Below are 13,855 nucleotides of genomic sequence, written 5' to 3'. Positions count from 1 at the left end.
GTGTATATATATATATATATATATATATATACATGTATGCAAACGCCCACAAGCTTGGGAAACGATGAAGTGAGACTGTGGCGTTGCCGTCCTTCTTTCCGCCCTCTTTCAGACGAGCATAAGAGTCTTTCTGGGCTGCAGCAGCAACCTGCAAGAAAAGCGTCCCGTGCTATGTCCTCTGCTCCTTTTTGCTCTTGGCTGCTGCCATAGTCTCAATCGGCTTGAGGGGAACCGCCGTCAGCCGCGGTGTGATGTAGTTTCCCCAGTGGGAGGAGCCTAAAAGTGTCAGTGTGAGTGCAGGGGCGCCCTCAACCTCCAGCAACAACGTCAGCTCCGTCGCAAGGGGCAGCTGCTCGCCGTCATCATCGTCATCGTTGTCGCCGTTGCTGTTGCCCATCGCCCTCTCCACAACCTCGTCTGCTTCCGCCTCCGGCGCGAGGTTGCGCAGCTCGCACAGGTGGTTTGAAGACCTGTAGCTCATCCCCCTCGCACACGGCCCAAGCAGCCGCGTCTCACCCGCGCGCTGAAAGAAAAACATGGCCTCCTCCACGGTCAAGGCAAAGTCAAACGCCATCAACGGCCCGCTCAACACCACGGCATCGCCTCCTCCTCGTACGTCGGAGGTATCCTCCGTGTTAGCAGCCTCCTGGGAGTGATACAGCTTCCTTTCACGCGCGGTATTCAAGGCAAAAATGGCGTGAAAGTACCGCTCCAGGGTTGCCTGGCAGCCTCTCGTGCCCGCCGCAAGGTAAAGCACATCAGGGAGAAATGGCGTGCACCGAGAGCAGAGTTCCCCGTTCACAAAACCAAAACACACCGTGAGAAGGCGCAACAAATACCGTTTTACAAACGTTGCCGCCTTCGCAAGTGAAGCGTCCTCGAAAAACGGCCACCACATGATGCGCTGCCACTCCTCCATGGAGACAGGGCAGAGGTCTGGCATACTATCGGGGCCTTGTTCCCGCACCACACGCGGAAGCGATTTTATCATTCGACGCAGCTGCATCGTGGAGGGTTCCCTCCAGCCACCCGCGTGGCTCGGGCTCGTTGTGGCGTCTGCGCCATCGCCATCGCTCAGGCAGAGTCGCCGCAGGATGACACTGATAAAGTATTCGCGCACACGCAACAGCGGCTTTTTAGTCCACCGCTGCATCTCCACCCCCGCCGATGAAGACACTGGCGAGATGGAAAAAGGAGGATCGTAGGAGCTTTCACATTTTGAAAAAAGTTGCTGTTGGGCCTGCACAGCGGCAAAGAAGATACGTCTAGCGTCGTCTTCCGTCACAAACGGCTTTGCCAAGGCCCCGTAGCACTGGACGCCTCCAAGCCAGGGCAGGGTGAACTCCACTTTGGCCCACTTTTCCTCCTCATTCTTGTAGGCAGCCCGCGGTGTAAACGGGAGAGAGACGCCGAGCCGCTCGGCGATAGCGTGCGCTTTGGGCGGCAGCAACTTCCAAAGTGAGCTGAGCTGCACAAGCATTGCACAATGCAGAAACTCCACCTTACTAAGCACTGGCTTCTGGTAGATGGAAAAGAACTGCAGCGTCACCTCCATCTCTGTTTCCCACCAGCAGTCCCGCTCTTCCTCCGGGGAGAGAGCGAGCGTCGGGGAGCAGCTAGCCAACAACTGACGTGCCAGCGAGGGCGGCGGTGCGGAACCTTTGCGAGAACCAACGTTTGGCAAACAAAAAATAGATGCAATATCCCTTGGACGACGCTCTGCCGGGAACGAGCCATGCGGAGGCACCGCGAGTGCGGTGACGTACATGGCGTCAATCCACCGCGCTGCACAAATACTGGCGACCGCACAACAGCGCCGGAGTGCACGAATGGAGGCCATCGCACGTCCGATAGAAACAGTTATGGTTGACGAACAGACCTCCGACGCGGATGCTTCATCGGTGCTAGACGAACAACGTTGCTCGAGAGGTGAAAAAGCAAACAAGTGTGCCACAAGCACTTCGGTTACCTGTGAAGCCATTGCTAGCAGGTTCTCTGCATTCCCATCACTTAGCTCCTTCTCGGCACTCTGTACAAAGGCCTGGAAACATCTTAACATTGTCTGCTGCACATGAGACGCGTAGGACCACAGTTCCTGTTGAAATTCCTTAAAGGAGGTCGTCTGACCATCTAGAAGCCCCACCATCTCCTGCACCTTCTCAAAGCTGAGACGGGTGACAGAGCTAAAGAAGGACCTCCTTACGGCATCGGTCGACATGCTGCACTTGAGCGTTGCCGCGCCCCCTTCCTCTCCAGCTCCCGCTTCTTCCCCTTGCACTGCCCCTTCCACCTCTTCCTTCACAGTGTTATTAAGGTTATTAGCGGCTGTGGGCGTGGTGGTCGGGGGAAAAAAGACGGAAGTCTTCTCCGCATCAGAAAAAGAAATGGAGGCGCTGCACATTTGACACCGCGCCCAGAAGCACAGACGTGCTAGGGCGTCCCCTATGGACTCCAACGCCAAGCCCAACACGCAGTGAAGCAGTAACGCACATACGGCGGTCAGCTTTGTCATTCCATCCACCAGTAGTGTTTGGAGTGCCCCACGCGAGGTGTCATAGTTGGCATCGATGGAGAGAAAGTGCAACGTGCGACTGAATGATTCTACCCCAGCGCTGGCGTTTGGATCCGTGGTATTGCTGGGTTGTTGCAACGTCCCCCACAGTGAGGGGGGGAATGCATCTTGCGTAATAAATTGCAACAAATCCAGAAAAAAGTTGCAAAAAGTTCTGTGCATCTCCGTCTCAAGCAAAACCATGTTTTCCACCTCCACATCCCTCTCTCTGCTGTAGATGGTGTTTTCTGCAGGCAACATACAAACTGTATTCGCTGGTAATGCTATGGGAGGCGGAGCAGATGACAAGGGCGGGGACACCGTCCGTGTTGACTGTAGTGAGTGAGATGCTGACGACAGGGCCAACGTCGACGTCAGGTTCTGTGCGTAGAGATCCGTTTGCCTCTTCCAACGTGTCTTGAAGCGCTGCTGGAGATCCACCAACTGCGCAAGTGCAGCAGGAAGAAAACGGTAGTCACCCAAGTTCAATGGAGCTGCCAGCTGCCCCCGCACGAGACGGTCGTTCCTCGTGACGGACTGGACGGTGGGGTTCAGGACAACACGGATGGCGGCGGTGATGGCTTCTGCGGCGGTATTGGACTCTGACAAACTCGTGAGATCCTCCTTGCGCCAGAAGAAAAGAACCTTCGGAAACGTATTCGACAGAATGGGCGTCACTGGCGTTGGGTGTGGGGACACGGCTTCACTCGCCTTACCCGGAATCGAAGGGCGTAAACGCCTCTTCTGCTTATCGGCATACGGGGACTGCACCGTCTCTGTATCAAGAGACACGGATGTTCTGTTGATGCCGCTGCACCACGTTTTCCACAGTTTCCGCATTTTTCTGTCTTGTTGAATGAGTTCCTGGTGCAGCTTCTCAATGCTCCAGTCGGAGTAGGACTCGCCAGATTCCTCCTCAATTGCCACCGTTCTCTGACCCCTCAGTTCTGACGTAAAAGGGGTTGAGCGGGCGTCCATGTGTTGCATGCGTCTAAGGCGTGAGGGAACGTCGTACAGCAGAAAGATGCCAAGAAGACAAAGCGGCGGATACACGCGAGAGCGTATGGGAGCAAAATTATCCTCGTTCCATGTCGCAGGCAGTCGACCGGCGCCTCGCTTTCCCGTAGTAGGCTGTATTAGTCTCGTGCCCTTCCTATGTGACCCAGCAGCAATATCCTGCGAGGTTGGGGGTCCCTTATGAGAGGCCCGCCCCTTTGCCGGCGGCTGATGCACCAACGCCTCTGTCGTCTCCTCCGCCCGGAGGGCTCTGTTTATTTCCTGCTCCACCATCTCCACGGCGACATGAAGCTTTTGGTGCAGCGTGCGCAGAAAGGCCTCGGTCTCGGGAAACCCCACGAGGAAGAGGGTGCGTGGTGTGCCTTTTGACGGGAACTTGGGCTCATTCACGGCAGCACCGCTATGTATCACAAGCTGAAGGTTGTACTGATACACTGCGGCAAGTTCTTTCGCCAACGCATCGCAGAGTGCGTCAATGTGCGGGTTGGACTCCGTTAGTTCCTCGGGTGACCGCCCCTCCCTTGCGCGGGCGGCGTTGGAGCTCGCAAAGCCCATCCCCCGCGGAGTTTTTGTGCTGCACGTCGCGAAGTTGCCACCAGCACCAACACTCCCGCCTTGGCCCCAGAACTGTTGTGTGCGAATCAGCATTGCGGGGGTGAGAACGCGGTACTGTTCGTTTTCCCACTTACCGCCTTCAGATTCCATCATGGCCCGCGCAGTCTCTGCTGCCATTGTGATGCTGCCGCGTCGCCTGTGCGACGGGAGGGCCTGCGGTGGCTCGTGCGCCGCTTCGCCACAAGCCACATCTACAAACTTCTTTAATCCACTTAACTCGTCGCCGTGCAAAAAACACCCGGCGGGTGGTAGCCGATGCGTCCAGCCAGGCGCGACCTCCTCCGGGCACTGTGGCTCATGCTGTCGTCGTAGCCTGTCCAACTCGGCACGAAGGCGCCGCTTCTCATGTTTTTTGATCAGCTCGATGGCACTGTCCACACTTCGTGTGACCAGGTTGGTTGCGTAGCTTTGTTGCAGCACAACCAAACGCGTAAGGATGTTTTCCGCCACCGCATCCGTGGCAACAGAGTTACCGTCCTCATCGGGGGTGAGGTCCCGCGCCAGTTCCAGAGCTGTGCGTCCGCTAGGTTCGTTCCCTCTGTGGGGTGAACCAACACTCTCCTCCTTCTGAGCGGTGCTTTTCTTGTAGTCGGGGTCGCAGAGCTCACGCAGCGGTGTTACGGCGAGCACGTCACTAATTGGCTTTGACACTGTCTTTGCAAAGACAAATTCATTTACCCATGCACGCCATTGCGACTTGGGAAGTTCCCGGGGTACGCGAAGCACGGGGACCCCATTTTCCGCACGGACGGCGTACACATTTTCCGCCACCTGCATGGCGAGCTCCAGAAGACCGGATGCAATGTTGTGGCAATATTCACGAGTTGCAGCGGCTTTGGCTTGGTTTTTCATGGCCCGCATTTTATCGCACGCATCTGGCACCGTTTGCTGAAGAGGGAATGACCCCCCATCCGACCCCTTCGCGGACTGGTGCAGGCGGTCACGAAGGACCCTCTGCCGTTGCAGCTCCTCAGCCCGTATGGCTTTCTCCGTCAGCTTATGGGCGCGACCCGACACGGCGTCATGGGTGGAGCTCATCTCCTGCCGAAGCAACCCCTGCGCTTTCTTGATAACCTCCTGTAGGACTTCTTCCCTGTTCGCGTAAGAGAGCATCATCTCATTCTTGCGCTTCTGCTCCTCCGCCGCAAACTGCCGGTACTCCTTCTCGTGGCGCAGCTTAACGGCCTCCTCCTTCGCCTTTCGGATGGACATCACATAACTCCCTGTTTCCCCTGCCCGGAGGGCGTCGCTCATAGTGGAGCTCGCTTCATTGCGCAGCCCAAGGCGTCGAAGATTCTCCTCCATTTCGTTGAGAGCTGTGATGGTGTCTTTGGGGTCTTCAGACTCCTGCCACCGCAGCGGCGCAGTCTTCTTTGTTTTCTTCCTCGCCATGGGGCCGGCCTTCTGACACGGACGGCTGCACGCAACTGCAGAATAGACTGGAAGCTGTAATTTTGCCGCGAGCACCGCGCAGGACGCAGTCAACAGCAACGAGAGAGAGAAGAAAAAAAGACGCAAAGGAAAAGCGAGAGGGAAGACGTGAGTTCCACGAAAAGTTTGGAGCCGCCGCACGCGATAGACCTTGCACACCCATCATCTCCATCGCCGTGCGAAGTCCCGCGGCACGACACAACAACAACCGCAGACGATGCGGTGCGAGAACAAAACAACAACAACTCATCTCGTGATTCTTTCCGTTTTTGTTTTCTTTTGTTTCTGTTCAGCCATCGTTCAGGAGAATTGCCATCTTTTTCTCCTTCGGAACGTCATCCACAAGAACCCTTCCGTTGTACGAGACCCCCGCAAAGACCCACGGGGCACCACTGCTCCAGCACGCATCAACGACGGAGTCACCAAAGTCGGCGAGTTTCTTCAGGCAAACCGCAGGCTCGTGATCGTCGCCCTGCTTGGAACTGTCCCAGAGCTTCAGCGTGTGATCAGAGCTGCACGAGATGAGTAGTTCATCACGGAAGGGGTTCAGTAGGGCTCTTGGTACAGCGTGATTATGCGCCTGTAGGTGTTGCCTCCGCTCCACGCAGCACGTCGTTCCACTCATGCGAAGGTCGTGCCAGAGCACGCATCCATCATCACCCGAAGTCAAAATAAGATTCATCTGACAGGAACTGAAGTCTATGCAGCGTGTCAGTCCCATTCCATGCAGGGTGGCTGTGTTGGCGATAGACTCGGGATTCTTCTTGCGTGTGTCAATGAGGTAAAGACCAAGTTTTTCACAGGCTACCATGCAGACGGAGGAGTGGTGGGCGTCCAGGGCGGCGCAGCTAATCTGCGTGCCCCCGCCAATGCAGAAGCGGCTCACCTCCTTCCCAGCATTCCCCTCGCCAAGCGCGTACACCCGCAGCGTGTCCTGCGACGTCAGCCGGACCTCGTTCTGCAGCCCGTCCAGGTCCCACAGGACTTGTGAGGCGACCACGTCAAAGGCGGTGACGTCCCGCAGTTCCCTAGAGAGCGTCTCTGGGACCTGAAAGACACGCGTCGTGCCTGGCGAGCTCACTGCAAGCAAGCTTGGCTCCGTCAAGGACGGTGAGCTCCACAGCCCAAATACCTCCTCCTCGTGAAACCAAACGGTCGAACACTCAAGAAGCCGCGTCTCGTCTTGGTACTCAAGCACATGAATTTTGTTGTCGCCTGCGAAACTAGACGTTCCCACAAGAAACCGGTGGGAGTCAATCTTTCCATTTGACGAGTGGTAAAGCGGCGCAATGGAGCGAGCCTGCAACTCAAGGCCATAGGCCGCAGCTGCCTGCATGACCTCCGCTGCAGCCAGATCTACTGAACGCGCCCCGAAGGGAAACACAAGGACAAACCGTCACACACACACACACACAGACAGACAATTACAATAAAAACAAAATGAAAGGAGCAAACAAAGTGGTGGAAGCAGCGGCACAAGCACTCATCAAGAAAGAAGAAAGATCCAAGAAACGTCAATCGTGACAAGACACCCAAAGGTTGTAGAGAGTAGTAGTAATGGTAGAAATGCAGTGGCACAATGGCGACGGAGGACCACGCTGAATAGATGGCTGTGTACGCCGTGACACAATTAACCGCCCTGAAACAACCTCCCTCGCCTCGTGAAAGCATGACGTGTGTGGTGCAAATCCAATAAAAAAAAGAGAAAGCTGCCCGCCCCCGACTCGTTTTATATCTGTTCACTTTGTTGCGCCTGCGCCGCTGTTTTTTTTTCCTAAAGAAAAGGGTAAACGTTATTTGGTTATAACACGCGTTTTTTTGTATAGTTCCGTTTTTTTGTTTTCTCTGCAAGAGAGGAGAGTACACATACGGCTGTGGTTTTATGCATATGAGCACTCAGTTCCATAAACTCCGCGTATACCCCTCCTTTTTCTTTATTTATTCTTTTGGGCACAGTAATGTGCATGTGTGGAAGCTCCGAAGGGAGAGGGAATGACGGGATCACCCCCGCGGCACACAGTTCCCGTTGCTCAGAGATTTTGTACTCGTATGCAACACACCCTCACGTGGTCCCTTGAAAACTCATGCAGGGCGGGCCGGCAGCAACAGAGAGAAACATCCAACAGGTGAAGTAGCGCCCCTCCCCGTACACTTTTACACCCACATCACCCACTGTTGTTATTGCTACTGCCATCTGTTCTGTTCCTCCTTTTTTTTTTTCCTCCTTTGCTGTGCGTGTGTTTGTCACTTCTTGACTGCACACACATGATGTACGGGGAAGTGTGTACCATGCACCTCCTCCACTCGTGAAGGTGCGCAGCGCGGTTAGACCCAACCAACCAACCAACCAACTACATACACCGGCATGTGCCTTAAAAAAAAAAAAAACCCTTTTAGTTTCCCTCTCTGCATCTTCGCTCTTTATCTCTCTGCATTTCGTTTTCGACTCCCCTCCCCTCCCCTCCCTCTGTGTTGGGCACCACGTCTCCCCCCTCCCCCGCAGCCTATTCACGCTGTGGAGAGCCATTGGGGGAGCAATGCCTCTGAAACATTACAATTTATTTGTTTTTTCCCTCCTCCACTCTGATGTATTGGAAAACACGCACACGCAGAAGCGCGCACGCACACAATCATCCGGTCTCACTTGAGATCCACAATCATGATGGTCATGTTGTCTGTGCCCTCAGCGCGTGCGCTGCGGCCACCGCCCTCCACCGGTGGCGCCAAACACTCACGACAAATATCCTCGCATATCTCCACATTGCTTTTGCCCTGGTGTTTCTTGACGAGCACACACTCCAGCAGCATATCATTGTTGAGGACATCAAAAATGCCATCGCAGGCCAGCACCACCCACGCGTCACCGGGCTCCCGCGGGGTGCTGACAACGTCCGGCACGGCAATGACTTGTTGTTCCTTCGGGTCACGATCTTTCTGGGACTTGTACGTAAAGTCGCCCATCGCCCGGCTCATCGCAAGTTGACCATTCACGCGGTTCTCCGAAACAGAGCCTCCCGCAGCCTCAATTCTCTCGCGTTCCAGTGCATTATCTGGCTTATGGTCATGAGAAAGGTCAAAGGTGGCACCGTTGCGGCAAAGCACAGCCCGAGAGTCCCCAACGGAAGCGCAGGTAATGGTGTCAGCTGTGACATGCACAGTGACTGCCGTGCAGCCTGATCCATCCTTTAACTCCTCCTCCAATATGCTATCCACCTCCATGTAAACCTTCTCAAAGTCCACTGTGTGACTCGCATTTTCCCCCGTTGCAGGCGTTACATATTTCATCGCCACCTTGGGGATCAACTCCCGACACTTTTGGGCACATTCCTTCCCTGAGTGGCCGTCAAAGACGCAGAAGAGCCCCTCCTTGCTATTGGATGAGCCAGTGGGGAATGCCACATCTACCAAGTGCTCATCCTCCATGTGGACACGCCAGCCCTGCATTTCTCCTACCGCCACGTCAAAATGAGGGTTTTCCGTCACTGTTTCGCCGTGGAAATCTGTATTGGGTGCATCCAGTAGCATGCGTTGGGTGGCCAGCAGCTGCTGGAGTAGGTCCTGGAACTGCTGCTTTTGCTGTTGGCGACGCAACATCATATCAAACTCCATCTCCATGTCTGTTTTCTTCGCAGCAATATTCTTATGTCGCTCCTCTCGCTCCTTTCGCAGCCTTTCATCACGCTCTACCATTTTGGCCCGTTTCCTGCCTGCGGCCTCCGTTGCCTTGCTGAGGTCTGCCAGAACCTTCTCAAACTCATCGCTCTCAGCCTGTATTTTGCTTTTTACAGCTCCCTCCTTATACTTTAGGGTCTTGTTAATGCTGTTGTTGTTGTTGCTATGGACGACATCCTTGCCCTTGTTCTTCCTGTTGTTGGCTGGCATTGGCGAGAGACGGACACAGAATACGGATGCACTCTGTAAATTATTTGAATTTACGCACAGCGCAGGCCTCCTAGTATCGCTTTTCTTTCCTGCACTGAGTCCCTTCCTCGCCGCGATGTGGTTCCTCGTTTACTCAAGCCGCGGCGATTCACCTCTCAAGACACAGCGCAGGCGCAACAACCAAAGCAGAAGTAATAAACAAAACAAAAACAAAGGAATAATAAACAAATAGAAGAGAGAGAGAGAAAGAGAAAAGACAACGAGCAAGAGCCGTCGACACAGACACACACACATATATATATATGCACCTTCAATACGCAACCTTTTTTTTTTTTTCGTCCTCCTTCGCAATGTTTTGCGTCGCCAGGGCAGCTTCACACACGCACTCCTCCCTTAATACACCTGCCACACCTCCTTCAGTCCGGCATTAACACCGCCGCGCTCTTCGCTTTCTTCTTCGCTACACACGGTGATAGATTCCCCCCCCCCTCCCCACCACCTCTCCTACACGTAGGACACTCACACACGCACGCATCCACATGCTGAAAGCACAGGAGAATAGTCTAAGGGCCACTTTTCACCTAAATAGAACGTGAAAAGAACGAAAATAAAATTATACAGTTTACGCTCCAAATTTTTCATAACTGCAGTGACGAGTTGATTGTAGTAAACACTAGCCAATCCCTAAGCAAATCAACAAGATCGATAATCATAAAAATCACTAAGTGAATGGGAAGCAGGGGGTAACAAAGACATGCTTAGCCCGTCTCCCGCATGAGACGGAGAGGGTTCCGTTGGGCCCTTCAAAGCTTACTTTGCAGCGTGACCCTCATAGTAATGAAATGAAGCGGTAGTTATCTCAATTAGTGTTACTCTCAGCAAAAGTTCGTGGGACACGACAATTCCCTTCGCAAGCTCCCAAAAACATTAACAAAAGACCAAACAATACGAGAAAGCTCTGCATGATGTGCAAAACTTCCCCTCCGCTCAACTTAATCTCACTCTCCTTCACCTTCTTTTAGACACTTTATTTGTTGTTTGCACTCGTACTCTGCGCCTCCCCGCCTTCTCTATCCCTCTCTTCTCTCTCTGCCCCTTTCCGCTTTCTCTACGGTCCGAAGCTGGACAACAACCCGGCTTTTTCCAGGCAAAAACTATAATGTGGTGGACAAGCCCAACAAAGACACGCCAAGAAAGCTCCTCCACATATATGTATATATGTGGAGGAGCTTGTTGTTGCTGTTGGAGAGAGTTGCAATAGATACCACACGGACGAGATGCGCATATCGACCGTCCCCCCAATACTACACAGTACAACACAAAACGCTAGTTCCACCTCTTGCCATGCATGACAGCTGCCTAGTTGGTGCACGCTCTCATTCCATCACGCCCTCCAATGTCTGGTGAGGCAGAGGGACTCTGCGACAAAGTGGAAGGAGGGGGGGGAGGGGTATATAACAGCAATGGGTGTGCCATTACGAGAAGCGGAGGTTACAAAATGCGTTGTTAGGGCCCGAGATGGGGGAAACACTTCCCCAGGAAAACAGTGCTCAGCTCAAAGCGTGAGTAAACATGAGTATAAGAAGGGAGAAAGCAAAACAAGACCACTAAAAGCACACATAATGGATATTACCAGCACACACAGCCTGGCATCAGTTATTAATTGATGTCACCTAAACGAAAGGCCAACAACTGTCATGATGGCGGCGGAAGCGTTTTTCGAGAGCGTTGCTCCTGCTGCTGGTCCAAAAGCCAGAGCGGTTCGATGAACGGGTGCCGCAGTGCATCATGGCAGCTCATTCGCTCCGCAGACCTATATTTCAGCAGTCCACCAATGAAATCATGAAATTGGCGGTAGGATTCCTCGCTATGCCCCGGGGTTCCTTTCCGCGAGCCACGAGGACCACCGGTAGTGACACCCAAAACATTCTCAAGAGAACGTCTTGGCAGCTGCTGCTCCTTGAGTTTGTACCCGTTCCCTGCTGATGTGTAGAACCTTTCTAACTTTGGCGAGGCCTCCAACATTTCCGCAGGCAGTGGCCCCAGCATGGCCTCAAAGCGGGCCAGTTGTGCGGCTTCAGTTCTCCCATCAAAAAGTGGCACGCCAGTGTGGAGCTCCACCAGCACACAGCCCAAAGACCACCTATCGATGGCGGTCCCATATTCCAGATACAGTATGACCTCAGGGCTACGATAATAGCGGCTCTGTATGTACTTGTGAACAACCTTGTTAGAGTAGCACGCTGAGCCAAAGTCAATTAGACGTATGCCGCTGCGATTTTGGTTTTTCAAAAGAATGTTCTCCGGTTTAATGTCGCAATGGATGATCGAGCTGGGTTTGGTTTGTTCAAGTTGATAGAGAACCTGCACCAACTGGTAGGCAAACTTACGCACCAAGTCGAGCGTAACGCCCTTGTAGCGGGTACACTTAATAAGATGGTACAAATTAAAGCTGAGCAGCTCAAATACTAACACAAGATGCCCCTGCCAGTCAAACACCTTCAGCAGTTTTACAACAAGCTGATTGAGGCGTGGGTTGGCATTTAGCTTCAACAAAATGTCTAGTTCCAGCTTCGCCTGCGTGCGAAAACTAAGACCATGACGGGTGATTTTGAGGGCAACGTTCTCACGACGCTTCTCGTCGTAGCAGCGGACAACCGTGCCAAAGCTGCCTTTGCCAAGCACCTCTTGGACTGTGTACCGATTAAGTATTTCCTCCCCTGACAGCACAATGTAGTGGCCTTCCTTGTCATCAAACCCGTTGTTGTACTTTGGACCAGGAGCCTTCAAACGTCTCTGACAACAATATACCTCGTTCACTCTCTTATAGAGCACAACTAAGTAAGCACTAAGGGCAAGTGCGGGGCGTGTGCAGTTCACTGACGTAGCCGCCGCCATGGAACCAGTAGTATGTGCAACAGGCACGCAACGCCCATGTAAGCCTCCGCCCATGTGATCGGCTGCCGTGACGACTGTGTGTCGCTTTGCTTGCTGTTGCTGTTTTTGAGTTGGCACTGTAGAACTACCTTCCTTTGTGTGTCCTCCGTTGCCTTTGGCTTCTTCTGCAACTGCAGCATTACCCTCCGGTTTGAAAACGGCACCACCGTGGCCTCCGCCTTCGTCACCCGTGGCCTCTGCGGCCTCTGTCATCGTTGGCCTACTTGGTGTTGCTGCTGTTGTGTCTGCCGGCGTCGCATGGTTCCTCTTCTCCTTAGTTGCCTTCTCCATAACTTCTACTGGGCCCGACGACGCTTCCAATGCCTTCAACGCGAATAAAAGCTTTCTTGGGACTTTTGACGCAGTTCCCTGTACCCCTTCGGGCACTCCGCTGGGGCGAGAGGGAGTAAACCCAGCGTCGCCAACAACGCCATTTTCGCCAGGATCTCGGTGTACGGCCTTCTCCACATTTCCACTGCCCCCCGCGTTCCCACCAGCGCCATGGATGGACCCTACAGATTTCCGGAAGGCTGTCACGAGTGAAGCGTCTCCCTGAGAACGAGCACCAGAGCTACCGAGATCAGGTGCCGCCGTGCCCGTGGAATTATGAGCGACCTTCTGCAGACTACGCTTATCTTCGCATTGGTCCTGTACCTTTTGTAAGGGCGAGGCGGGCTTCTCTGAGACGTTTCTGGGTGCTGCGTCCCCGCCCTTGTTTATGCCTGCCCTGGACTTGGGAGGCGTCTCTGTGACGGCGTCAGGATACCTCATTGCCCACGGCAGTCAACGTGCGGCAAACTAAACGTGAGGGACAACCCCGCCCCGGTGTGGGATGGGCAGGTGGATGAAGAGCCAATGCAACAAATGGCGCAACGTCCAAATTGCTGGAGAAGAAACGACACGGCACCCACGGGAAAGTGCCGCAAAAAAAAAAAAAAACGAAGAAAAAATGATGCTGAAAAAAAAACACGATATTAAATGAAATATGAGAGAATATCGGAGATGACCTGTCTGTGCATAACCCGCTGGCTGGCCAGGGGGAGTGATGGCACGGGTTATTCAAGGGCGAAAGGGAAAACAGGAGCCAACAGGCGTACAACAGCAGTACGCCTCTGACACAAGTCGACACCAGAAAGTGCCACAGACAGACAGAGAGAGAGAGAGAGACGGAACCGGATATGTTGGCAGCCTCCCCTTGTCTCATCTGGCGACCACGCTAGGTAGGCCTAAGCACGCTTCCCGAAACTTCTACTATTTCCCAAGAAATCAAAAGCAAAAGAAGAAAAACAAAAAGAAACATGAATACATGACACATATGTCATGTATTCTTACAAACATCATTAATGGTATAAATAATAAACATCAGCGTCATCACACTGCGTGTAATATATATATATATATATATATATATATATATATATA

The 13,855-nt window shown here is 53.4% G+C and overlaps 4 protein-coding genes and 1 pseudogene across 4 annotated transcripts, besides 10 other annotated features; all 5 read right to left on the bottom strand.

Annotated features, from left to right (window-relative positions):
• Positions 1–3: 3 nt before the first annotated feature.
• Positions 4–31: a microsatellite.
• Positions 32–169: 138 nt separating this feature from the next.
• Positions 170–5,575, bottom strand: TraAM80_02935 (uncharacterized protein; the record flags this gene model as incomplete). Its single annotated transcript, XM_029379922.1, has 1 exon — positions 170–5,575. The coding sequence occupies one exon, from the start codon at positions 5,573–5,575 to the stop codon at positions 170–172; it is 5,406 nt and encodes a 1,801-aa protein (XP_029240345.1).
• Positions 5,576–5,903: 328 nt separating this feature from the next.
• TraAM80_02934 (WD40 repeat protein) lies at positions 5,904–6,950 on the bottom strand (the record flags this gene model as incomplete). Its single annotated transcript, XM_029379921.1, has 1 exon — positions 5,904–6,950. The coding sequence occupies one exon, from the start codon at positions 6,948–6,950 to the stop codon at positions 5,904–5,906; it is 1,047 nt and encodes a 348-aa protein (XP_029240344.1).
• A 42-nt stretch (positions 6,951–6,992) lies between these two features.
• Positions 6,993–7,011: a microsatellite.
• Positions 7,012–7,037: a microsatellite.
• Positions 7,038–7,072: a microsatellite.
• An 873-nt stretch (positions 7,073–7,945) lies between these two features.
• Positions 7,946–7,966: a microsatellite.
• Positions 7,967–8,254: 288 nt separating this feature from the next.
• Positions 8,255–9,496, bottom strand: TraAM80_02933 (protein phosphatase 2C; the record flags this gene model as incomplete). Its single annotated transcript, XM_029379920.1, has 1 exon — positions 8,255–9,496. The coding sequence occupies one exon, from the start codon at positions 9,494–9,496 to the stop codon at positions 8,255–8,257; it is 1,242 nt and encodes a 413-aa protein (XP_029240343.1).
• A 158-nt stretch (positions 9,497–9,654) lies between these two features.
• On the bottom strand, positions 9,655–9,894 carry TraAM80_02932 (hypothetical protein; annotated as a pseudogene).
• A 669-nt stretch (positions 9,895–10,563) lies between these two features.
• Positions 10,564–10,606: a sequence feature (GA-rich).
• Positions 10,607–11,191: 585 nt separating this feature from the next.
• Positions 11,192–13,204, bottom strand: TraAM80_02931 (putative serine/threonine protein kinase, putative,protein kinase; the record flags this gene model as incomplete). Its single annotated transcript, XM_029379919.1, has 1 exon — positions 11,192–13,204. One exon carries the CDS (start codon positions 13,202–13,204, stop codon positions 11,192–11,194), a length of 2,013 nt encoding a protein of 670 aa, XP_029240342.1.
• A 153-nt stretch (positions 13,205–13,357) lies between these two features.
• Positions 13,358–13,383: a microsatellite.
• Positions 13,384–13,575: 192 nt separating this feature from the next.
• Positions 13,576–13,600: a microsatellite.
• A 96-nt stretch (positions 13,601–13,696) lies between these two features.
• Positions 13,697–13,748: a microsatellite.
• Positions 13,749–13,818: 70 nt separating this feature from the next.
• Positions 13,819–13,855: a microsatellite.

This window comes from Trypanosoma rangeli, assembly GCF_003719475.1.
Source record: "Trypanosoma rangeli strain AM80 chromosome Unknown Tra_15.4_contig_00071, whole genome shotgun sequence".
NCBI lineage: Eukaryota > Euglenozoa > Kinetoplastea > Trypanosomatida > Trypanosomatidae > Trypanosoma > Trypanosoma rangeli.
Note: the sequence above shows the minus strand (reverse complement) of the source record. Positions and strands in the feature narration are given on the sequence as shown.